Below are 26,331 nucleotides of genomic sequence, written 5' to 3'. Positions count from 1 at the left end.
GTTAGTATAATATGATGGCATTTTGAAGGATTTCGAGCATACGACTATCAGTCAGTTAGCAGGCTGGCTGGTTGCCAGTTGTCAGTTGCCAGTTTCCAGTTGCATCATTCATTAGCGCAACAGTGCAAATACGCATTAGTAGGCCACATGAGGCACTCAAGTGATAACTGACAATTGACATTTGACTGCTGACTGCTGACTGCTGACGATGACTGCGGATTGTGGACTGTGGCATCCGTTGCTGCCAAGACTAACGAACGACTGCCTGTAATCAGTTGAATGGTTACAATGCACACATACACACACATACACACTTATACACACACACACATTCATATTTCAACATTCAGACACTTCTTGTTCACTTTTAAGGCGCTTATTTGGCCTCAACGAAGAACCAAAAATTGGCAAGCCGAACTCCCATGCGGAGCTTATCAAAATGTAACAGAATTTCATTAGTATGCATTTGGGTGTACGCATTAGAGTATATGTGTTGTGGTGTGTGAGTGTGTGTATGTATGTGTGTGTGAATGCGTATGCTTGCATAACAAGCGCGGAAAGTGGGCATGTGGGGGGGGGTTAGGGTAGTGATGATTTTCAAATAGAAGGCGGTGATATTTGTATGCAATTTTGAGCATCAATCACATAACTGCTTTTCACTTGCTATGTGTGTGTTGGTTTGTGAGCGTGTGCGTGTCTGGTGAATTTGTTCTACTTGTGGCAAGTGTATTTGCGCACAGCTGTTAGCAACATATGCGGCTAAAAGGTTTTTCAATGCACTAAGCCCGAGAAGCATGAACGAAAAGCATACAAAAAAAAAAAGAAAAACACAAACACAAAAACTGAAACCACACCCTCTGCTTGGATGTCCACTTGTGTGTGTGTGTATGTGTGTGTGTGTGTGTTTGTGTGTGTGTGTAAGCGTGTACTTATTGCTTAATCAAATAAAACAAGCAATCCACTTGACTGGCATTGTTTGGGTAACGTTCTGAATGATTGACTGCATAAGTGATTGACTGATTGCAACCTTGACTTCCATAGACGTACACCTCTAATGCCTTAAGGAAAGAGTTTGGACTGTCTGACAAATGGCAATTATTGCAGGGCCCAAACAAAAAAAAAGAGTTTGATATTTTCACAGTAAGTTCACTAGACGATGGCAATAAAGGGCAAATTCAAACCCAAGCTCGGAAATGATGGCATGCAACTTTTCTGTTTTTTACTGATCGAATTGCAACACCTGCATTTAGGAGCTTGCAATTTGAAGCATATATCGCAGGCCATAGCTTCTCACCAAGCTGATCTTGAGGATCAGGAATGTTAATTCCCCTACATAGCTTTAAATTCACAGTTTTTCATTTACTGGGCTCACAATTATCGGCTGTTTTTGTCTGTTTGAAGTTTCCTTATATGCAGTATTTCGATTTGTGACAAACATCAGCATTTGTCTTGAAATTGCTTTGACATATGTATACACAAATCGCAAATCGCCGAGGTCGACTTGGCATTTGACAATATTTTGCATGTCGGAGGAGTTGCAACCAGATCTTTCACAAAGTCAATGACAACAATGCTGACCGCAATGGCAGCAAAAGCAAGGTCCAAAGCTAATTCATGGCCAGAACGAAGCACACTGAGCGAATACAGGCTGGGATGGGCATTCTGGGTTAAGGCTATGACAATGCGTTGCTTTACATGATGTTGATTTCAAATAACTTTTACTCCTGCCACCCTCCTTTAGACAGTCTCTCTATGCCTTACTCAGTTGTTTCGCGTTAGATAGGAAGTTGCATGCACAGAATTGTATTCATTAGTACCAGAATACCAGTAATAGTAATCTAGTCCATAGAGAACACGACTAAGAGATACCCTGCAGAAGTTAACCACTTTCTGAAATAGAATTGCCGCAGTTTCCTTCGCTGAGTGTACAAAATGCAGCAACAAATTGAAAGAAAACGATTTCATATTATAAGAAAATTATATATATTTTTGTATTGATTGCTAATTTTCTAAATTACAACTTGTCTTCCAGGGTATCTAACCGTCATTTCAAATACAACGGTTGTCTCTTGTTGGGTTTTTCATATGTCATTTGAGCAGCTATTATTTTGAAGTCTGTGTTTCTTCCATTTGCTTCATTCCGGACTCGTTCTCATGCTTTGCTTGGCTAATTCCCCGTCTGGACATTCGATATGCCAAAAGTACAGCGCCTAATCCAGAGCATTGTGCAGAAGCCAGCCAATATCCTATGTATTAACAACGCGAAAAACCAGCTGCCCCTCCCTGGATCTGTCTCCCTCCCTCTCCCTCTTTTTAATATGCATTTGATGGCATTGATTGTGTAATTAACAATGCAAACAACTAAATAAATATGTTCATTCAAATGCGGTTACTCAAATAAATTCAAAATAGAATGCACAACGTCACAAGCAGGCGTAAAGAGAAGAAGAATAAATCATTAGATTGATCGATTTAATTTTGTAACGTAGCCGAAATTAACTTTTCCCTTGATAAGAGACAGTTGAGTAGTTGTGATGATACGTATACTTAATATACGCAGCTGCAGATAAAAGGCTTGAAACATGCGACAATCAATGGTTCAAATCGACATTGCAAACTGAAGTATCCAAATATAAATTTATGTCAAGTCAGACACTCAAAACTTTGTCGCAACCATTTGCCTGTGCCTGTTGCGACACGTCGTTCTGTGTGCTTGTGGGATGTGCATTGATTGACTGTTAAGCTGGTAACGAGAAACGAACGACAACATTTGCCCGTTGCCCGTTGCCCGTTGCCCGTTGCACGCTGCACGTTGCACGATGCATACTTGAGCTAATATTTGTACACGTTGCGTACCCAGTAAATTGATCAAAAACTTGGGCACAGAGTATCTGGTAGTCTGGTGCTCTAGACAACAGCACCCTTACTGCTTCTGCTTACTTTATTGATTATGGGTATCTGCATATTTTCACTGCAGTTTCCCTGCCGCGGGGCTTGCTCCTTTCGATCTACAAACTGCCTTTCAAGTTGTTGTCATTATTGTGGTTGACATTTTTTATTCTGTGCAAAATTTGTTGTGGTCCCTCTCAAGCGACCTTTGCATGATATGCAAAACATGATTTCATCATGCATATAAGTCTGTATAATGTGTATATATATATATATATGTACATATAGTGTGTGTCTGAGTGTGTGTGTGTGCTTGAGTGTGTGTGCATTTTAGTTGCTGTAGTTGTGTATTTTGTGCAGATTTATCTGCTGTTCCAGAATAGTGCCAACAGGCAATCTAATGTAATTTTCTGCTGTGTTTTGTTGGTTTCCTCTCTGAGATTGCAAGGTGCAGCTAGGAATGCGTAATGAGTACCTGTAATTATGATTTATGATTTTACACTGAGTGGGGACTTGAAAAGTTTCGCTTCGTGGAAAACTAGACGCAAATAGTAAAGCAAGTGGCTGAAGCCAATTTAATTCTGACAAATTCGACTAAAGCTAAGTGGGAGTCGGAGAGCAAGCAAAAAAGAAAAACTGGCAGCTTTTATGTCATACTTGAATTGCTATATGCAAGGCATGAAAACGTATAAAAGCATAAATTTACCGTTGCACTTAAAACGTGCGTGATTATAATGCACTTAGCGCACATACATATGTGTTTGTGTTTGTGTGTGTGCGAGTGTGTGTCAAAGGTCAAATCCTCTCTGCTCGGCTCCTTTTTTGTGTGTGAGGTATTCTGGGTATTCCAATCGCTGAGCTCTGTGGTTTAAACCATTTTTAATGTATCTTGAAAGCCCTCGCAATGCTGCGAACGCAGAATGTAAGGTTTCCAATGCCATCCTGTTGTTGTCTTTTAATTTATGGCATTTTAAATACAATTTACGTTGCTGTCCTATTTGTGCAGTATTCAAAAAATAAATACAAAATGCAATTAATGGCAAACATACGTTCGCTCTTGCAGTGGCTTACATACATATAAATATAGATATATATATGTATACATATGCTTATATATATTTGCAAAAATGAGAATTACATTACTGAGTTTTAGGCTTTTATTAAAATGTTTCTTGTTAATGTTGTTATTGTTCGATGTCCCGATTATCAGGGCTTAAAAATTGCGTTGTAATGTGTGAATAACTCAAAATATAACATTACATGTTTTCCAATTGGGGAGATCGATGGAATATGCCAAAATCATAATATTCTGGGGCATTCTTGGGCATACATCGATATTAATCGATTTTTTAAACAAGACGAGTTATTGAAGAACTAAAATCATAATGCATAATATTATCGAGCAACTAAGATCAAAGTTTGCTGGTCTGTATATATATATATTGTTTCCGACCGACTCAGCTCGTCATCCTCTAAGCATATATTCGTGTATTTTGCTCAAAAACTTCAGCAATCAAAAGCCAAGTTGAAATAGTTGTGGCAAGAAGTTGCAACCAAATGATTTGGCCTCAAGTGTTTGTTGGCTGTACTCTGCAGCTGCCTCATTGTTTTGGTCATGTTCATCCGACAGTTTGACCCGCTTCCTATATTGGCTATTTGGGTTTGTTTGGTATTCTTGTTCCTGTTGTTTTTATTATTATTGTTCTGGATGTTGTTGTTGTGTCGGTCAACCATACCCAGAGACTGAATTTGTTTGCTTATTTGACTTTGAGTTCTCTAGGGATTTAGTCTGGTAGGCTGCTCTCTGCCTCTGCCCGTGCCTGGCTTACTCGATTTGTTAATTTAGCTTATGGATTTTTCATTGTCGCCTTGATGATGCTGCTGCTGCCTGCCTGTACCACAAATCGTGTTTGCTATTCCAACACAGAAGCCAACATTCCCATATAATAGTATGCTGAAGTTCTTTTGTGGCTGCTAGCAAATGTAATGATACCAAATTGTTCACATTATTATTCACTTATTATTGGCACAATTAGTTCAGACACAAATCATCTCCAGCCAAAGACAGCCTTTGAGATCATTCGGTATTGCAAATTATCTCTATTGGATACAGTTGATTGTTGCTAAGTAGTTGAAATCTGAAGCTGAACAGAGGAGGAAGCGTGTCTCATTTTTCAATCACCATTATATATATATATACATATTCGACACCACACCAAAGTTGTAGCTCATTAAATATATTTTATCCCTGTCCTTTATCGGTCATATCCTGGCCCACTGGACATTTAGTTTGTGCAGACTTGGTGCGTGATCCGATTGTAGAAGACTGCCAATCGGGTCAACTTGAGCGCATGTGGGTCGACACTTACGGGTGGACATATATCCATACCATATTGGTGCCCGTGTCCAATTTACGGAATGATTATTCAAATCTCGTTGATTTAACAAAGGCAAAGAGTTTAGTCGGACGACTCTAACCTCGAATCAACATAAATGGATACGAAAGAATGTTTTGTATGTATACCAAATGTAGTTAACCGATGGAAGGGCAAATGCAAATGCACTTGGCTACAGCGACTGAGTTACATCTAATTCTAATTATTCATCGCTCAGCCTGTTGCATACATTTACATAACTTCGCGATCCAAATCAAGTTAAGCGATGTGATTTCTCGATAAGTACTAACCAACTCGGTAGTAACTCAATGGCCAAATCAATGGATGCTATGCAACATACCTGCCCGTATATTCCGTGGGTTCTCTGTTCATGTCAAGGTTTGAGAATGGGGAGTACAGCTTGCAGCGTTTGACACTTTGGTGCTTCCTCATTTGCATTGCCAGTCGACATCCAAAATAAACAGTGAAAATTAATTATTTTTACAATATAGCAGCATCAACGTCAAACTTGGCACCGACAGCAGCAGCAACAAGAGCAACAGCAGCCCATTGTTGACGTCCTTATACTTGAAGTGTTTTCCAAACAGCAGCTGCAACAACACCTGCACTCTTACTCCGCACCTACCCCTATCCCTACCTGAACCACCGACGATTGCTACTCCTCTGGGCAGTCAATCGAGTGAAAAGCTATTGAAGCACAAGAAGCGAGCATGAAAAGAGCGCAGTTGCAAAACGTTGCGAATAACAACCAGTTGGACTGAATGCCCAACGCCAATGTACCCTCCAAACCCTATCATGAACTTGGGCCAAAATATGTAAAAGCATCTCCGACCCCATAAAATATATATATATTCTTACTCACTTTTGTTACTTGCTTTTTTTGATTCTATACTATGTGTAACTACGAATGCATATTAATGTTGGCCTGTCTTCATAATCATATTCAGAAGCTCAAAATTGGATTTACGTCGACATTTTTTCTTTTCTTGAATAATTTAAAATGCAATACGAGGTATTCCTGTACCTGGGCAGGGCATTCACTCGTTGAATGGAAAAGTCTGTCAGTGGACAGTCTTCCGCTTGAAATGGAAGTTCCTGCCGCAGTGCTCAGGACACAGCCGTGTGCCAGCTGTCCACTTCAAGGTAAACGTTATCAGCAGAAACTACCTTAGTTTTGACCGCTTTTAGCTTAGTTTTAATCGCCGTCGCATTTACGCGGACAAAATATTAAGTTGCATAAGTTGTGGCGCAGAGCAAGCTCAACTCCTCTTCTACCTATATCTTCTTCAATGCATCTGTGTGTGTGTGTGTGTGTGTGTGTTTTTTCAGGCTTTTGTCACCGACGAAACAATGGAACATAATTCATGCAAAGGGTCTGCTCAGCTCAACTCAACTCAACGAGCGGACGTTGTCAGTTGGCCTGATGCAGACAACTTGTTGGCGTTGCTTCCTCTCTAACAATCAGCTAACTACCAACTACCAACTGCCAACAACCAAACCCCCTTCCAAACGGAAGTCGACTTGTATTGTCTTTGTGTGTGGCATAATAATAAGCATAATCTGAATTTCTGTAATTGTCATAGAAGCTTTGGTCAAAGGGCTTTCAACAAATGAGCTCCTGATTGAATGCAAACTTTGTGGACACTGGAAGCGGACATTTAGCTTAGAACGTAAACAATAAAGTGGTCAACTGCTTTGTTTGAAAGCAATTATTTCCATACAAAAACAAAAGTACACTAAACTATTTGTATTATTAGTTTTTGTGAATTGACTGCCTGGCGTATATCAATTTTATATTCTTATCTTTCCAGTTATGATCTTCTTCAAATCACAGAATTCATTTGAAGGTATTTTGTAGCTGTTGAATTGTAAATTGAGTCTTTTTTGTGGTCCTAGAATAATAATCTATGAAGGACCCTCCGTTGTAATATATTTAGTGTGTACTGAAAGTGCTGAAGTTTTTGGGGATTACTCCCTAATTTATATTCTGGCGGAATTTGCTGTGGTGGATAGTGAAAGAATTTGGATTCTGGCAAATCTTGCCAGCTTAAAATGTTTGCATTCTTTCATCATCACATAATTATATAGATGGGCAAAAGAAATATTAAGAAAAAGTTTTCGCTTTGAATTTCCAAAACAAACTAATCTATTCTTCAACGATATTTTTATTGTACGATTAAGCTTTGGATAAGGACAATTTATGCAACAGCCTTATGCAATTGCATAGTAGTACAAGAAAAGAAAATCGAACAAGTTGAGATAGTTAACCGAGAGACTTAAAGTTTTGGGGAATCCATTTGGAATGGAGTTGGCGTTGCAATCTAATCTAAACTCTTCTGGAATTTGTTGCAACATTATTTCACATAAAAGACTTCTGCATACAAAACGAGCCAATTCGACGGCAGAGCTTATAAATTGGGTCAGTACATGGGCGGAGTGTTAACTGGGTCAACTGTAGCGCAACAGACTCCAAATAAATAATATATTTTGTTGCCAGCAACTACAACTAAACTCAACTCAACTTGAGGCAAGTGCAACACGCGCCAAACGACTGTTGGAAAAAGGGCACTCAACAACGGGATGTTGATGAAGGTGCCAGGCTGTTGTTTTGGGACGTGCGAAACGGTTGGCAAGGTGGCAGTTGCCAGGCCAACAACCAATGCTGCCACATGCCACTAAAATAAGAGGCAAAATACAACGGTTTTGTGGGAGCACACACACACAATCTCACACACACACACAAATCGAAATGCATAAAGTTTGACGTTCAAACATGGTGGAAGGTGGGCGGCGGTCAAGGGCCAGGGGTGTAGACTTGGTTTCAGTTGCAACAACTGCTGAAATGCTTAAAAGCAGGAAAGCACAACAGAAAGGAAATAGCTCCCCAAATGCTGTTCCAACGTCAGGCTGGGGGGAGAGGTGCCGGCGCATTCAAGTGTGCTTTTGATTACAGAAAAATGCACTCCAAAAAGTGGTAAGGTAAAAAATACAAAACAAGAGAACAGCAAATCGTACAATCAACAACAAGGACCTTCACACATGTATTTACTGACTGCAACAAAAAGTTGCACAAATTATACTATATATGAAAGTGATGCCAGCTATGGATGGCTTGACAATTTCAATTCGTAATTTCCAGCCGTGGCCATACAAATAGAACAAAAGAAAAAAATATATTCAAATATTGTACATATATTTCGTAACATTCTTGATGAAGAATGAATTTCACTGATTTGTTTCCAAGGTTTTTAACTCTACAATATCTTAATAAACAAATACAAAGTAAATGGGAACCGGGCCTTTATCTGGGTCGTGTGGTCTGTTCAACTACTGGGTGCAGTTGTGTTGGTGCCGGAAACACTATGGCCTTGGGACGACCTTCCTGTATCAGTACCTCATAGTGATGATCGCCATGGAGCAGTGCACACGGCAGATGCCTCTGATGCTGTGTGACAATGGGGGCCAAGGAGACGCCCTCGCAGTTAATGTAGACGACGGGCACGTGGAGCAGCAAAGCCATCTCGTAGGCCGCCGCCATTTTGGGGGACCAGATGGCAGCGCTCACAAATGGCAGCTTCTCCTTGGCGGCCAGCTCAGCCAGCTCCTGAGTGTGGCGAAATGTGTGCAGGGTCACCACGGTGCTGGGGTGGTCGACACTGAAGTAGCTCTGATTGAAATCGCAAACAACGATAGGCGAACCCTCAACCATTGTGTACTTGAGGCCAATGTCGTCGGGTTGCATCATGGACACCAGTTCGGCGCCCAAACACTCAATGCGACGCAATGCCCTAGCGTAGAGGTCGTGACTTTTCACCTGGCGATGCATCACCGTCATGCCATTGCGCACCTTCTCAATTAGTTGTTCCCTCAACGTCTCGTGCACAAAAATGGCAGCAATCAGTCCCAAGCCGATGGGCTCGTACAGCGTACGCATGAGCGGTTCGATTGTGGCGTCCACGTTCCCATCCTGGCCCAAAATAATCATACTTGGCTCAATCCAGCGCTTGTCGCTATCATCGCTAGGATACGGCGGCTGACGCCAGGTATATCCTCCATGAGCCATAAGTGTGCTTGGTCGCAAATGGTGCAAATGTGGTCGAATTCAAGTTTCTTCGAATTTTAACTGAGATTTCGATGAATGATGTGTGTTTGTGTTTGTTGAGTGGTCTAATTTTGTGAGAGTAATCTATAGTTTGTGACAGGCATCGCAAACTAATATTGTTGACAACAACAACAAAACATTCAGCAGCATATATTGTAAATATTCATTTCAACTATTCAGCTGATTTTCCGTTTTCACAAATATTCGTACAAAAACAGAAACAAAAGTAGTTAAAATTAGTAAAAATCTTTGTACTCGGCTGCAACACCTGCATAAATGTTGACATCAACATCAACTTGGCAACTCTTTTCGATAAGCGAACTATGTTGGTAAGCTTCAGTTTCGCACTAGGATTCTATTTTGTAAAAACGCTATTAAACCTACTAGCTGATTTAAAAAAGCTTTAACTTTGCTATACTTGATTTTCAGTATTATATTATTATAATATTGTCAGAAAGACTTTATAATTTCTTTAGAATTCAAAATCAGTTACAGATCAATAGTTATTTCTGTACTGGAATTAAAGGCTGGCTGACTGACTGGTTGGTCCTATCCAACACTGTTACTACCCATTAGCGCAACACTTGTGCTTTTGCCTCTAGCTGTTAGTGGTCCTTGTGCTTGAGTACCTCATCCCGTTGATTGACTGGTTGGTTGTTGGGTTTAGCGAGAATCAGTGAGTACCATACCCATTTAGCAGTTTGGTCTCCCCTGTCAGATGGTTTCCTGGACTAATGATGCACTATCTACGACAACAATTGTCATGCTTGAGTTTGCGGCGGTTGCGAGTCTGCCAGTTGTTCATATGCCACATGAGCATTGTGGTATCTTCCAGACAACTGGGTTAAATGAAACAGCAATTTGCAACTGTCCCCTTCACTGTGTTGATCCATTTTTCTTCTTTTGTTTTTCACCTATCTGTTGATTAAATGAACATAAATTGCATTGCTGGGATTTTCTTGTGTTCACCTTATGTTCAAGCAATTTAAGCTTTCGCAAGTTTGACTTGAGTCGAAAAATATGCGGAATTGATATAAAATGGCTTTGTCCTTAATCATTGTTTGATTCAAAACAATACAACAATAAAAGATACCCTAGGCTAAGCTTATGTTCAATTTCTTTTTTCTCGGCGGTCCAGCATTACTAGTCTGGGATGATGCACATCGATAAACGAATCACTGCAAAAGTTTATTTATTTATTTATTTTGATTTTTCTATTCTTTTCTTTTCTCTTTGATACCCTTGCAGAGAGTACTATGACTGTATAACCCAATGGATAACTCACTGAAAAGACATATCTGACGACACCAAACCACCCAAACCTCGATTCATCCGCCAAGAAATGCATTTTCTAAGTTAACCCTGCCAATCCAACGACTTTCCAGTGTTATTATGCTGTCTAGTCGTATGAATGTGAACAGGTTGGTTTTGGCCAGCAAGTGTATTTTATATTCGACATAGACTTGCTTGCTGGTTTTTATTTGTGTATCCCTAAGCTGGTGCTGTGCAGCAAATTGGATGTGGCATGAACTTCATAAGCTTTACTTTATTTCTCTTCCGGTTTGTAGTTGAGGCCGCCCATTGCCTCGTTGCTTGTTAGCCGGAAGCGGATGTTTGATAAATTCGTTGTGTCATTTTTCATTTTCATATTGCGCCATTGCCATGATAACTGTTGATAACAGGCAACCAACCACAAAGAACAGTCTCTGAATTTGAATCCCCGTACCAAGATGGTAACATGCTTTTTGGGATTCGCTCGGTCCGCTGGCATTGTCCTTGTGCGCAATATTTTAATTTGGCCATGTCCTGGCAGAAGCAATTTGCCAGCCCAAAGCCAGCCCAATGCCGGGATGCATTCTAAACCGCACTGCTTGCCCGGCTATCATCATATTCAAGACTATCATTATGGTCAACTTCTGGTGCAGTTGCTACTTTTTGGTTCGACATAATATAGTTGTTAATTTATGGACCGGATAAGCTGGTGCAGTTGTAAGTCGTTGTCGGTTGCATGGCAACTGCTGGCTCAGCGCCTTGGCCAACAGCAGAAGTCAATTTGTGAAAATTTGCCAAGGCTCATGGCCTTCGGCTCGTAAATCTTGGCGAATCTTTGGCACTGCCAGCACTGAGTGTGCTGGCCAGCAACAAATCGCCATTGATTGCCAGCCAAGTGCAAGACTAAAGCTTAATGCCACAGGCCACCACCACCAGCGTCCACTGGTCAGCAGCATTAAATATTCATTTGTACAAATTTGTACAACTTTAAAAATTGACAGACTACGTTCGAAATCGCTCATCTGTGAACTGAGCACAGAGGATACAACAGCAACTGGCACTTGCTGACAGCTTGGAGTAATCGTTGCAAACGTTGGCCAGCCGCCCACCCGGCTCTCAAGCTACCTGGAGCACTGACGGTACACATGACTTTCGGTCGACTCGACTCCTTGGCCGTTGCTGGCGTGGCTATCGAAGTTTGTTCAGGCATCGAAGCCTATATTTATGCAGTCAAACGTGCTTATCTGTTTGGCAACAAAAACCAGAAGCTTCAGCACAGCACAACAACCCCAACACACCCATCCCCCACTCAACAGCCCACAACATTTAGCCTTGCACACCTTGTCAAAATAATAAACAAGAAGAAAAGGCAGCTATCGAAGGCACGGCCAAGATTGCATAACCATGCAGGCCATGCACATTGAAATTTAATTAAAAACCAAACCAAATGTTGAAATGGGAGCTTAATGAATAAATAGTCAAATGATGATAATTTCTTGCATACTTTAAATTTAAACAAGTGTTATTCTAAAATGTGTTGAAAAGTGTTTGAGTGATGTGATTGTTTGAATGCTTTACTTATAGATACAATAGAAATATTTGTATACCCTGAACCCATTTCAAAGTACTAAAAAGGGTTTATTGGAGCTATGCAAAAATATGTAACAGGCAGGAGGAAGCATCTCCGACCCCATCAAATATATATATGCTTGTTTGCCAGTCCGTCCGTCCGTTCGTCAATCAATTTAAGTGAGTAGGTAGATCTTAGAGATTAGGAGATCAAGCATATATTATTTGATGCTCCTATTTCACGACAGATTCCAATTAATCCTTAATAAACCTTGACATGTTAGTAACCAAACTGTAAGGATTTCATACTTATAAGGACGCAAAGCTGTGATTTCACTTCGAGCTTTTAAAAAGAAATAAATTTGACAACGTAATCAATTTAATATATTCACTTAATTGTTCATGTATGATTTTCTATACCATTTTAGATAACTTAACTGTAGTGGCAACTACTGCTATCTTCTCAGTCCAACACTAATTTTCACGAAGTCAAATGAAAGCGATTCATAAAACACTGCAATCGTTTTCCAAATGCTTTGCATATCTGCACAGCTTGAATTAAAAGCAACGCAACTGCTTGTTAAAAAAGTAAAGTAAAAAAGAGCCAGTAAACCTTCATTAAACAACGTGACGATAACAGTTATTTATCTACTCAACACACGCATACATCTAAGACAAAAGATTTATATAAATTGAACATTCACCTGGGCCGCAATGTTTCTCATTCGCTCATCAAAATTGCTGCGTTGGCAAATCTGCACCTGTCCCGGCGCCCTTTCCCTCAACCCTCCTCCACGAGTCGCAACCCTTTTGGGGGTGTGTAAGGCAACTGAAAAATTCATTAAACTCGAGCAATAAATTCTTTTAATTGTTTTCTTGCCTTCTCTTGCCCTAACCCGTCCTCTTTTAACTAAATCCGCACAACTGTTGCTTCGACCAGCTTTAATAGCACTGACTCAAAGAAATTATTCGAGTCAAAAAGGTTAAACAATGTTGGTTAATTGATTCTATTCAAAAGGAAGAAGGCAGCTTTAGTTGACCGTGAATTCCACTAAAATGATAGATTATGGGTTTTTTTTTTAAATATTGTAATAGCATTATAGCAGTGTGCATATCTTTTAATTCAGTTTATTGATTATAAGAAAGCTTTGAAAATATTATTTAGTTTGGCTTAAGCTATCCACATGTAAATCACTTTTCAACAGAATTATTCACTGAGGTGCAATAAGTATTTAAAGGTTGATTCTTGAATCTTTGGCGTAATACTGTTGAAAGTAGCTCCCATTAAAATTGTCGTTCCCCTTCTGCATTCGTCATACCTCGTCCAGCTGGGGCAAATTGATTCTCAGTTTCTCAATAGGGGAGCAGCAGCTGCCGGTTAAAATGTACTTAATTAGTGAAGTGAACAAGGTAGAGCAGCTGGAGTTGCCAATTGCGTCATTAATAATCAAGAGAGAATGTTGCAGTCGGCCGTTACCGACCGCCAAATACTTTGATACCTAAGTAATACCACCTGATAACAAGTAGCAAAGAACAGGGTGGGTGTCGCCAAGAAATACCTTATTTTTCTTGCTGCTTTCTGAATTTTTGGGACGGGAGTGGGCGTTGCTGAAAAAAATTGTTGGTCGAGTTTCCTAGCAACCTTCCTTCCAAATTTGGTAGCTGTAGCTCCTATATTGCGGGAGATATGGACTTTTGGACATTTTTGGGGCGATAGTTTGCGTGGCTGAAAAAAGTATAATAGAAGGTGCCTAATAATCTTCCTTCCAAGTTTGGTAACTGTAGCTCTTAGATTACGGTAAATGTAGGCTTTTAGAAGATTTGGGGGTGGTAGTGACTGAAAAAAGATTATGGTGTACGATCTTGGTAATGTACATTCCAATTTTCCTAACTATAGCTCTTAAATTGCGGGAGATACAAGCAATATACCTTTCAGATTTGGTAACACTAGCTTTCAAATTGTCTGAGATATGTGGACTTATCGATTTACTCTAAGAGGTGTATCGGTTTGGGGAGGCAGAGTGGGCGTGGCCATCAAATTCTTTATCGATCGCTTAGGGGAGTAGATCAGTAACATACATTCAAAATGGCGTATGCCGATCTTTGGAGGACATCTCCAACAACCTATCTGCCAATCTTGGTGACTGTTGCCTTAAAATTTTGGGATCTATACGGCTTTATCGATTTGCGATTATCGATTTTATCGATGTCCTTGCATCCACTGGACGTAGCACTCAAACCCGGGCTCAGACCAGTACATGTTCAAGTACAAGTTTGAAGTCTCTATTTGTAGGGGTGTCGAGAAAAGTTGCGTTCAAACAAACGGACAAAACCGATTTACTATGATACCTTCGGTATCTAAGTATAAACACTGTTCGAAAAGGTAGAAGAAAGAAAGAGAGAGAGAGAGAGAGAGAGAGAGAGAGAGATAGAGAGAGAGCGCTGTCCATCGTATGGCTAATGAACTAAACAACCAGACTGTCAAGAACTTAACTAATGATTTTATTTTTCTTCTCTTTTTCCACACTTATTGCAGGTGTCCACGCTATCGATTTGTTTCATGTTGTAATTCGAGTACTTTCGGTAAGTATTAGTATGAAAATCGGGAACAATTAATTTAATTTCAACCAGAACATGCAACATGTTTAATACATACATACAATGGTCAAAGCGACCAGTTTATCTGGTGTAAGCCATGAAGATAATTAAAAGTGGTCCAACAACAGTTCAGTAGAATAAGCTGGACGTCTTAATCAGTAGCCTTGGGCAGGTATCAGTTAGCAGTTACTGCTGGATACGGTTATGTACATTTGTACAGAAATATGGCTTTAAGCCAGGCCATAAGCTGCTGTCCGCTGTCCAAACGAGCTATGTCTCTGTTCATCTCGACACCATTCCCTTTACTTTTGCACCGTGCTCTGCTTAAGCGAAATAACTGCAATACACCAGACCTATACACATTCATATTTATATACACAAAAAAAAAAACCTGCTTTAGACCGGATGCTTGCCCCATTGACCGTGCTGCACTATGGCCCGTCCTTGCATCAACATTTGACATTTTGCAGCTGCTCAGTAAGACTCGGACTCTGGACACAAGCCATCAGAGGCAGTGCATTGCAGTGCTGTGCCGCAGCTGGTGCTCAAATCCTGAAAGCACACAACGAGAAATCTCGCTCTGCCACGGTCAACTTGACTTCTGTGTCAGGCTTGTGCACTTCCTTCGTTTCGCTGTCTCTCCGTCTGTCCCATTCATTTCAGGAAATGCATTTCGTCAACGTTGAATGAAAACGAAATTGCCAATTTAACTGTGGAGGCAAGGACTTCAGCACTGCGAAAGGTGCGACAGATGATTTTCTGATTTGATAAGCAATCAATGAGCTCGTGGCAACTGTCTCATGCAACCCATCCACATTCTGCAAACTGGCATTCAATATACAGAGACGCTTAGTTGTCTGAAATTATAATATTGAAACTAACTGTTGCACTTCGTTGATGTCAACTATCTACTCTTCAAATTATTGAGTAGCGTAGATTTAGTACATCATAGGGAACTTCTATTATACTCTTTGATGTTTCGCTGTTGACTGCTCTGGCAATCAAATCAAATATAACGTATACGCACACACTCAGAAAAGCTAACTGCTGCCAAACCTTAGCCCAGTTATGTGAAATACCACAACTAGCAACTGAATGAATAAACATGCTCAAGGAAATGAAAACCACACAAGCTGCCAGCGAAATTAAAATAGTTTATTTTATGCAGTATGCTGGTGCGAGATTCTTTGCCTTCCTCTTACTTCTGCACATAGCCCATCCAACTAAAGGCCATATAGTTGTATATCAATCGCCAAATTTGTTGGCGCCATTATCTACAGCTATTCCACTTGCCAGGCAGTCAAGTGCAGATACGTATATATGTAGATAGCGACTGAGATAGTCTGAGAAAGAGAGAGAGTGGAAGAGCGAGAGGGAGAGTCATATACACAGTTGATACGTTTCTTGACTATCGCAACCCGAAATTGAATAAAAAAAAAAATCTCATCAAAAATCGATTAGAGAAACAGCACTGCAAATGTTTGTAAGGTAAAGAGATGGAAAAGTGAGAAAAAAATGTAGCTGGAGTATTGGTTTGATTTTTTCCTTTTTTTTTTCTTTGTCAACGCTAAGGACTGAAGTATATAGTTAATAAACAACTTTTGTTGTGAGTAGAACAACCAGTCATGGGCTTTGACATCGTTATCGTCATCATCATCGTTAGCGGGCAGCCAATTTGTGTAGAAAGCAGCAAGTGAATATGCAATAAATATTGCCACAAAATGCAATTTGGGAAATTAAAAACAAAGTGGTGAATCATATTTGCTAACTCATTTTTCCATCCCCCCCCCTGAATGTTGGAAACGGACATAAGGGCACGAGTTGGAAATTGAAAACATTTTCACATTTACAGCTGAAAATGCTATTGCAATATTACAATTTATGCTGAGATACGGGTTAGGGTTATGACAGTTGTATAATTTTCGCTAGACAGCTACCCCTTGTAGATCTCAATATTTTAAATCAACCACCCAACTTCAGCACTTCTCTATTACTGCTATATGCTATATGCTCAGTACTATATGCGGTTACCCAACCAAAGCCGAATACAAAATATGCTTTGTGAGTGACATGAAAATGAACTGAGGCGACTCAAGCGATATACTCGTACGTGCCAAGGGCGAAAGCCACACGAGAGAGTATAGCTGAAATAGCTGGACAAAGTGGGGATGCTGGATTGTAATGCCCGGGCCTTTAAATAAACAGTTTGACATATGAAAGTCACACAATCACCCACACACATCCGCATGTCTGGCGCTCAATTTGGAAGAGCAATAGTTTGGAGACCAGGAGCAGGACAACTCAATTAAGCATGCACAATGCACACGAAATTTCACTTGCTGTTTACTCTTTCCCCCACCACACACCCTTCAATCGGTCCCTTTCTCTTTAGCTGATAGAGAATTGTTCGGGTCTGTTGGTGAATTTCAATGCACACTGCAATCGCGCGTCAAACAAATGTGCAAAAATGGTAAACATATCACACCGTTCTGTGGCCTAAGCTGGGGTGAAATAAAAATTGCTTTATATTGAAGTCACATACAATACATACGAATACTACTATTGATTTTATTGGTCGGTACGTGTTCGTTGGCTGCTTAAGCCAGTTTTTTAGCTCACTTCCCAACATCGCCCGTCAAAGCTTTAGCGCCGAAGACGCATTTGGTACCACTGTACTCGTATAGTTTGACTTTGACTGCACAGTTTTTATATTGACATTCAGGTCACGAGTGCATATTTTTGTAACTTTTTGTGTATACCCCTTTCTTTTAAAGTAAAAAAAAAATAATATCGCTAAGTGTAATTAGTTTTTGTTTTGTGAGTAGCGTCAAAGAAGCACAAGTGAAGTTATATCGGCCATAAAAGAAAGAAGCCCATATTCAATCGATTCCTCATCCTATCTCTTTTCAGCGTTCATCTTTAATAATTTCGTTTCAAAAATATTTGTACATTTTGTTCTCTGCTAACTACACAAACCTAAAGACTGTCTATCTATTTATTTTAAACTGATAATAAAATTGCCAATTCCCAATTTAGTTTTTGAAGAACAAATTGAACTGTACAAATATCTGTTTCGTAAAAGTCAAATATCAATTAATTTGAATTTTTTGTTTGCCTTCTCCAATTTTTGAATATTGTATTATTGAAAACGTTTGAATATTAAGTGAGATGAAGGTACGACCCTTCAATCTATTGTTTATTTGCATAATGAATGTGAAAAGTATTTGAAATATTTGCACAATAATTGTGCCTTTCAATTTTTGGTTAGCAATTTAAATTTCACCCTCTGGGTTGCTTTTTTTTTTTATTTAATATTGATTTATTGGCGTCACGCATTCTTCATTGTTTACAGCAGTCTTTGACCTTTGTTGGACCTAACAATCCAACTCGCTTATGCCGCTCGTATTTGTTGAACAATATTTGGCTGTGGACCAATGAGTAAAAAGTCAGCAGGGGATGTGCCTCTGGGTCGGGCCACAGGCCCTGACGCATAATCAATCAATAAAAATCGATTTGTTGTTCAGCGCAATCACCAAAGGGACTGGGGAGCGTAGGTGGTGGGTAGATGGGCTGGGCGGCATACATTCTGGATGGGGGACAAAACTGTAACATACAAAGCACATGTGTATGTATGTGCATTAGGTCACATGGCACACCATATCACACCCACACCACCACTTTCCACCTTTCTTTCTTTCGTTCCGCCTACCCTTGAGCCGATCCAGCTGATGAGATGCCAACCCTCCAAACTCGCCTTAGCACTTAAGTAGGCAGAGTCGTTGTCATCAATGTTCGTCGTCTCGTGCCGTTCATTGAACTGACTTCAGTCAGCCACCTCGTTCTCATAATCAAAATGTTGTCTTGTGCTCTTATTTGGGGGTTGCTTGCATCCAAGCCCTTAGCTTTGTCCTCACAATTATATTCCACCCACCCGGCCCATTAACCCGGCTCTCGCTTTTGTCACATTCCCAACTTTGCTTATGCCGTTCACAGTCTATATAAGTGCATATATGTATACTATGATACTTCGACTGTTAAATTTCCATATACATACTTGTTGTGTACAATATCTTATGATACAATTTTATTTGTCTTTCTACTGGGAGAATGAGTACCTTTGGTTTCTTTTTTTAAGTACTCTATATATTTGTTCCAATACGTATGATCCCATTAGTATTTTGAAAGCAGCCAAATTTTCATATCTCCGATAACATTTCTATGCTGATATACCAGTATTTTGTTTTCAAAAACTCAATTTTCTTTGTCATACTAGTTTTTTTTTGGCTTGAATATGAATTTGTCAATATATTGTTATGTTATGTGTGATTTGATAAATACGAAAAAAAAACACGCAAGCCGAAAAGTTGCGTGCGTGGCCCATGACTCATCGACGCCCATTAAAGTTTGGAAGGGACTATATGGGGCTACCAGTCTATTAAGGTGACCATTTACCATTTGACTCAGTTGCCAGTATAATTGAGCTTGGTTCCTGTTGTTTTTGTTGGCTTGGCGCTAAACGTTTTGTGGTCTGCCGCTTGTCACCAAACGCCTCCCAGAAGCTTTTGCTACCCACCCCTAAGCAGACGCAAAGAGAGAAAAAGGGAGAGACAGAGATTGATAGAGAGCGAGAGACAGAAAGAGTAAGAGACATACAGAGATGGAGAGAAAGAGAGAACGAGGTAAAACATGAGACAACACCAACTGTTGCTGCTGAAAGGCAGTATGCACACATACATATTTATGTTCTGGTGCAATTCGTGTATGTGTATGTGTGTGAGTGAGTGTGTGTGTGTGTGTGTGTGTGTGTGTGTGATGCCGCCTTAATGGCAATAATCCCAGCTCATAAAGTATGCAACGGCTCGTTAGAGCAGTTAGCCGTCTGTTCTACAACAATTTTCCAGCCCTCGTCAATCATTTACCAAGCTGCACGCTAATGGTTCACCAGCCAAATACAACTTGGAATGAATTTATCTCTTTAGGTCATCAAATTTGAAAGGTAGATTGCTGGTTACCTTTTCCAAAGATCGGCCAAAAAGCCTAACCTAACCTAGCATTTTTTTTTTGTAAGAGGTATTTTTTTTGTACTGTGTAAACATAATTTAATGGTGTTGTTGAGTTGTATGGGATGGATATGTAGGGAGAAATGTTGAATTTTTGTGACAATTTTCGAGGTTTACTCACAAAATGTCGAATTGCTTTTAACCGCCTATAATGATCCGCAAACTTCCGTTCCCGGTCACGCAAGCTGCCCCCTCCATCGCAATTCATTATTCACATGTGCTATCATGCTTGCCACACAAATCCGTTCACATAAATTGAAATTGAGTTAGAAGTTTATTACTTGCGTAGCACGACTCTTTTTTGTTGCTCTTATACAGAAATGTTGGTGACGTTGACATTTCGAGTGTGATTTTCTTTCCTCACTTGCCTTGCACTGACACTGCCCCTGCCCTCGTTGCTTCGCCCACCCTAGCTTTGGCTAGGCCTTTGTTTCCTTCCTTTCGTTTGTTTTCATGTCGTGCAGTCTATTTTACTTACTTGGCTTCATTGTCGCTTTGCATTGCTTTGGCACGCACGCAGCGAACGCCGAAGCTGACGTCGATGTCGACTTCGGCGCCTACGCCTACACTTCGCCACATCTTGTGGCAAGCGGAAACACATTACATACTCGGCAGCTTGACAACAGCAACAGCAACAGCAAAACCAGCAGCAGCATCATCATCAGCCCCAGCAGCAGCAACAGTAGCAAAGGCAGCAACAATAGCAACAACAACGAGAAACAGTCAAGTCAACTTCTGGCGACAACAGCCGGAAACGGAAATAGAATAAAGTCTAGCTGATGTATTTACTAGTAGCCCTGTTTCACCCCATTGAGCCTCCGCTTGTCACTCAACTTTGCCAACTCGTTGGCGGTTTTTGTTTTTTAGTGGCTAACCACTTGAGCTATTTATACCAATTCAGGACGTCGCATCATCCAACATTTCATTAACTTTGAGTTTGAGTTTCATCTGCTCTGCTACTTCCCAACGGAAATCTCTTCACAAGCTTTCACTTTGGTTAATTGACCAGCCTACCGGTTTTATCTACTTGTTGCCAAAACAGTTGATTCAACTTGCAATTTATGACCGATATGCTACAAAATGCATACCAGCTTCCAAGTACCTTAAAGTAGCTACAAATTATCAATAGCAACTAGAAACTTTCTTTGATTTTCACTCTTTCACTGCAAAAATGCTTGACTCTAAACGTTTTATCGCTCCAAATTGACAGGAAAACTGTAGAACAGAGAGAGCGAGAGAGAGAGAGAGAGAGAGCCTAATGCTAGTCAGCTAAATGCATTGCGTCATTTACATATACATATATACAGTCAGTCCACGTGTACACAATTTGGATAGTATATATGGTGTTCATGGGGCACTGGGCGTGTCTTTAGGCTGAAAACTTTGTGCTAAAAACGCATTCGGAATGGGGGTGAAAACAAAATAAAAAAAGATGAGAAAAACATTTTGCAGACAACAATTGGCCTAAAACATACAGCAAACACGCAGCGACGTGCTTCAAATACCATTCTAATGATTTAACGACAGCAATGGAACAGCAATAAGAAAAGCAATGAAGTGTGCCACAGAGACCGGCATACTATGCGTATGATTTTCTTTGTGTGTGCGTCTCTGTATATGCACACTCAGAGATAAAATCTAGAGCTTTATATTCAAATCAAGTACAAATATTCAGAACAGAACTGAGCAGTCAAAATAGTAGTAGTGCTGCCTCATGCAAGGCGAATACTCAATATTTTCATAGCTCCTTTCATAATCCCTTGGATTCCTTTGACCATTTGAATTGGCCATTGAAGCAACATTTAGTGGTCGGACGAATCCAAAATTGGTTTATATGACGGAGGACGGTCTCGACATTATGTAACACGATCACTTGTTGGTTTTTCGCTTGTTTCACAGACAGATCAATATTGAATAAAATGAATCTCCAATCGGACGTTATAATATACGTTATAATAAGTCTCTTGGGAGACTTTGAAAAAGTCGTGGACATCGATTTCTCTAGAAATAGGTCAACATTTTAGCTTTACTATTCGACTACTATTATTTTGTGATAAATTTAAAAACTTTAATTTCATTTGTTAATCACTTTATAGCTCTTCCATCTTTTAATGTTTACTTATCTTCAGTACTTGTATTCTTGCTTGTATTCAGATAAAATTTTCATAATAAATTTGAAGACATGATGGATTTGTAAGAAGGATAACGAATACTCATGAAGAAGGGTTTTACATGTTAAAATATCCGGTTCGAAATTGTAGATACACGGTGCTTCACTCATGTTCTGGGTTGCATTCAGTCATCACCACACGAAGCGGCTGGACGAAGGTTTGGTGAACTTTGTGAAGAATCAACCAGGACCAAATGCCTTAGTCCAACAGGGCAATGTCCCAATACATGTGTCGCAGGCATGTCATAGGTGGTTTCTCATGTCAGTGACTAATATTTCAAAAACAAACATTTAAAGCATTTTACACATAAGCAAGGTAATATTATTTATTGAATCTCTGATCCGAATTTGATGTTCGGCAAAGTCAAGACTCCGTCGAAAGATCGCAATATTGGTATTCAGCCAGTAGAATTATTAAATAAGCTGGTAATTATACCCCTAGTGAAGTATGAAAATAAATATGTTTAAATAATAACAAAAACTTTGAATACTCTTCGAAATGTTATTAACATTACCATTTTAATTAAAGTACCAACTATCTTTTGTTGAGAGGGCAAGAGAGGGCAAGAAAAAGAGAGTGAAAGAGAGAGTGAAAGAGAGAGAGAGAGAGAAAGAGAGGGAGAAAGAGAGGGAGAAAAAAGGAGAGAGAGATGGAAAGAGGTAACACAACCGCCCAATTGCGTTCAGAAACTAAAGCGTAATAAAATTCGAATATTTGCAGAAACGAAAAGTCAGAGTTGCTCTTATCGTATGAACAGCTGGTCGCATAATATAAATACATTGATAATGAAACATGCATCTCACAAAGCGGTATATATATTCTTGATCAATATTAACAACCGACTCGACTTAGCCATGTCTGTATGAACACGTTAATCTCGTCTACAAGAAGCTAGAGGCATTAAATTCCAATTATAAGTTCTGGAAATCTCAAAAATATATATCATCCAGTTATAGAGCTCGAGTCTGTTGTTTCAGTTAATGGTGAAAGTTTTTATTGGCTTTAGGCGCATTTTGAGTTTAAGTTGATAGCTCTCAAACTTTTAATGTAGCTTAAGCGCGTATGTGTGTGTGTGTGTGTAGGGGGGTAGGTGATTGGTCGTTTTATTTTGTTTGTTTGCTAAGGGTGCTGCCTGTTCATTACCAGTGGGGTTGCAGTTGCAGCTCAATGTAAGCGCATGCAGTATATAAAGTTTCCACTCGCACAATGTTTAGTTCGTATTTCGACTGTATACAGCAGATATATACGAGGAAGTATAGGTTATATATACGTAAGGTGCCGTCAGCGTTAGAAAAATGAGGGAAATGTTCATTCACTTTAAATTTCGAACGTTCATTTACTTAACTTAGCCGGAGGCTAAAAATGGCTAAAAATATTGCTGTTTTTTTTTCATGTAAACATCCTGCAATTCTCCGTTAAGATATGCCGTGGATACATCAGGTTGGTGCACATGCAGTTCCAGGTCAGCCGCTTTGGCTAAAACGATCCTAATTGTTGCATATCGCACTACTGCCATTAGCTTAGCCTTGTGTCGTTCTATGGAGCGATTTTGGTCACGTTTTAGTGCAAAGAGTCATCTGCATCAAATGACTTTATGATTGGATGGTAATTCATTCACTTTCAGTGCTCCAGATTCCTGTACCATGGCTTTGTGCCATTCGATTGCGTGTGGACTTGCTAATGATTCTTCCACAGTTACTGGCGTTGTGACGTCGACATTGCTTAGCAGATTCAGCTTGTGCCACTTGTTGTAACGTGATCCTCCCAGCTAACATATGCTTATAGGGCCGCAAACATCCCTATATATAAGGCTTAACACATCCTCACTTTTGCTGCTCTGTAAGCATATTTAACAATCGAATTCGTTTGCGCTGCTCAAGTTCACTCAACGCACCATTTTCATATTATTTAACTCTTTGAGGCTTTGCATGCTTAGATGTTCATATCTTTTAAACCGCTGCCACTGCCATTTTTACCGTTTGCGCTTAGGTACACTGTATTTATTGTTTTTGTTATTGTACAGAGAAATAAATTGCTGCTATGATTTGCAATGATCAACGTTTTACCGTTTGCGTCACACAGCCACGCACGAATGTTCCGGAATATTACAGAGCAGCATCGTTTTACTGCTTCGTTCGCCGAAATAAAGTACCATTGTAATTGTGGTGCATAAAGAACGTTTGTAAGTTTTACTCTTGACGATTTCGCTTCAATCATGACGATTCTTAGTGATTTTTTACCAGCAAGTGTGACAGTATCAGTGTATTGTCAAACGAACTAAACATTTCACGATTTGCACACATATAACCTGTGTGGCGTCGCAATGTAAGCACCACGCTGTCTTGTCGAGCAATCGTTCACTGTTTTTGCACTTAGCAATGTGAAGAATGATTTCGCATCATTTCCTTTTATATTACCTTCTTTCGCCTTGCACCTATATTCGTCAGAAATGTGGCCAACTTTACCGCAATTGTAACATTTAATCTTTCTATTTCGTTTCGTTTCTTATTGCAGTTGTTTTTTTTTGTTGTCTCTCTTACTCCTTAGCGTATGCTTTGTGCTTTGCTTAAAAATTGGCTGCGCATTATTTGCGCTCACGTTCTCTATCTGTTTTTCATTGTTGTGTCTATCGCATTCTTCGATCAATTTTACCTTCAAAGCACAATATTTTGGTAATTCATTTCGTGTTTCCAATTCGACACCCAGATTTTCATATGATTTTGGCCAACTTGCCAAGAGTAAATTATAAATAATTATTTGCTCTTGCAGGGCGATGCTAATCTCTGATAATTGATCCACCTAAAAACAAATGAACTTAAGCAAAATTAGCTATTGGGACAGAGAGGTTGAGGGGAAAGTGAATTGAGAGTGCTTGCTCCCTGTATCTCAATCTGTCTCTTTCCGTTACAACACTCGCCGAAGTCGGAAATAATTCCTCTCTGTCATTTAGTAATTTTATTTAACATATAAAATACAACATGCTGAGATAAAACTCTAATTTTTCGTATGTTTACTTTGCTTGCTTTTATCTCTAACGAATTTATCAAAATTTGTTAACAACTTTTAATGTTGACTAAAATATCCTTATCCCTTTTGGGAACCAAAAGATATTTAGATGTTTTAAATATTTGTGTAATTGTAGTCACAGTAGCAAACTACACAAATAATTAAAACAAATTTAAATGTGGTGACTTCAAAACTATTTCAGTTAATATTTGTCCCAAAATAACTACAAATAAAAAATTCAAATAAACAATAAAACAAAAACCAAAACATCGCAATGTCTGCTGTGTCATGTGACGAGAATGTTGAAAGTTATAGCACTTTTTAGCACACATACATATATTTTATGGCTTGGGTGGGCTTACGACTTTGTTGGCAGCATTTAGCTTAAGCCTTCGTCTTGTCGGTATTATTATGCTTTTACTCATTTCATATTGTTTTTCGTTTGGCCAGGCGACACAGTTTAACCATTTGTTGTTGTGAAACATCAGCAGCAAGAAAAACTGTCACAAAAACACACATCTAATTTACTTTCATGCTACATTATGTCTCTTTAACTTTAACTTTTACATTTACTTTTTATTTTGTTCTTTATCCTATTCTAGTGCTGCGGTTAGTGTCTGCTGCAGTTGACTTTCATTTTTGCCAAAATGGGTCTTAACCTACATTTTCAGCGTTTTCACGCGCTGCACTCAAATCTTTTTAACTCAAGTCTTACAGAGTAGCTTACCACAATTTTCACCCACCATCACCCACACCCTCCCACTATCTCAATGGGGAGCATCCATTGTTGTAAATGAATTCTTACACGTTGCTAAAGATGAGCCCCACAATCGTACTCTTCATGCTCTTCATGCACGAGTCAACACGACTTAGCAATATGAGTAAGTTACGGCTCAAGACAATTATATATTATAAATGTACTAAGAGAAATTGTGTATTCTGACGACGTATGTAAATACAATAGATACCCGCCCATCTCTAGGCGTTTCTAAAGCGCTTTCAAAATGTCTGCTGTGGATGACGATAAAAAAAAAACAGCAGCTTAAAATATTAGTGCAACTGCCTGATAAAGTAAATGAAAGCAGCAAATTTGAAGCGCATTAAGCGACTAAGAACTCCATTGTTGAATTATGAGCATAAAATGTTTTGAATACCCATTAAGATAATGCATACATAAGTGTTCATACATAAATTTACGAGTAATTATGCACAAATGTATGTACATGCAAAGAGGGGGATTGTTATTGGATCTATTCGCTAGCATGCAC

General features: G+C 39.5%; 2 protein-coding genes across 2 annotated transcripts in view; one reads left to right on the top strand and one right to left on the bottom strand.

Annotated features, from left to right (window-relative positions):
- LOC6564614 (putative mediator of RNA polymerase II transcription subunit 26) overlaps positions 1–26,331 on the top strand; it is a 73,689-nt gene that overhangs the window by 30,365 nt on the left and 16,993 nt on the right. Inside the window, 1 exon segment of the mRNA XM_043216095.1 lies at positions 14,765–14,811. The gene's annotated coding sequence lies outside the window, so the exon portion shown is untranslated.
- LOC6564613 lies at positions 8,458–9,469 on the bottom strand. Its single transcript, XM_001991484.2, has one exon. The coding sequence runs from the start codon at positions 9,346–9,348 to the stop codon at positions 8,587–8,589; it is 762 nt and encodes a 253-aa protein (XP_001991520.1). The 5' UTR covers positions 9,349–9,469; the 3' UTR covers positions 8,458–8,586.

This window comes from Drosophila grimshawi, unplaced genomic scaffold (assembly GCF_018153295.1).
Source record: "Drosophila grimshawi isolate 15287-2541.00 unplaced genomic scaffold, ASM1815329v1 contig_848, whole genome shotgun sequence".
Taxonomy (NCBI): domain Eukaryota; kingdom Metazoa; phylum Arthropoda; class Insecta; order Diptera; family Drosophilidae; genus Drosophila; species Drosophila grimshawi.
Note: the sequence above shows the minus strand (reverse complement) of the source record. Positions and strands in the feature narration are given on the sequence as shown.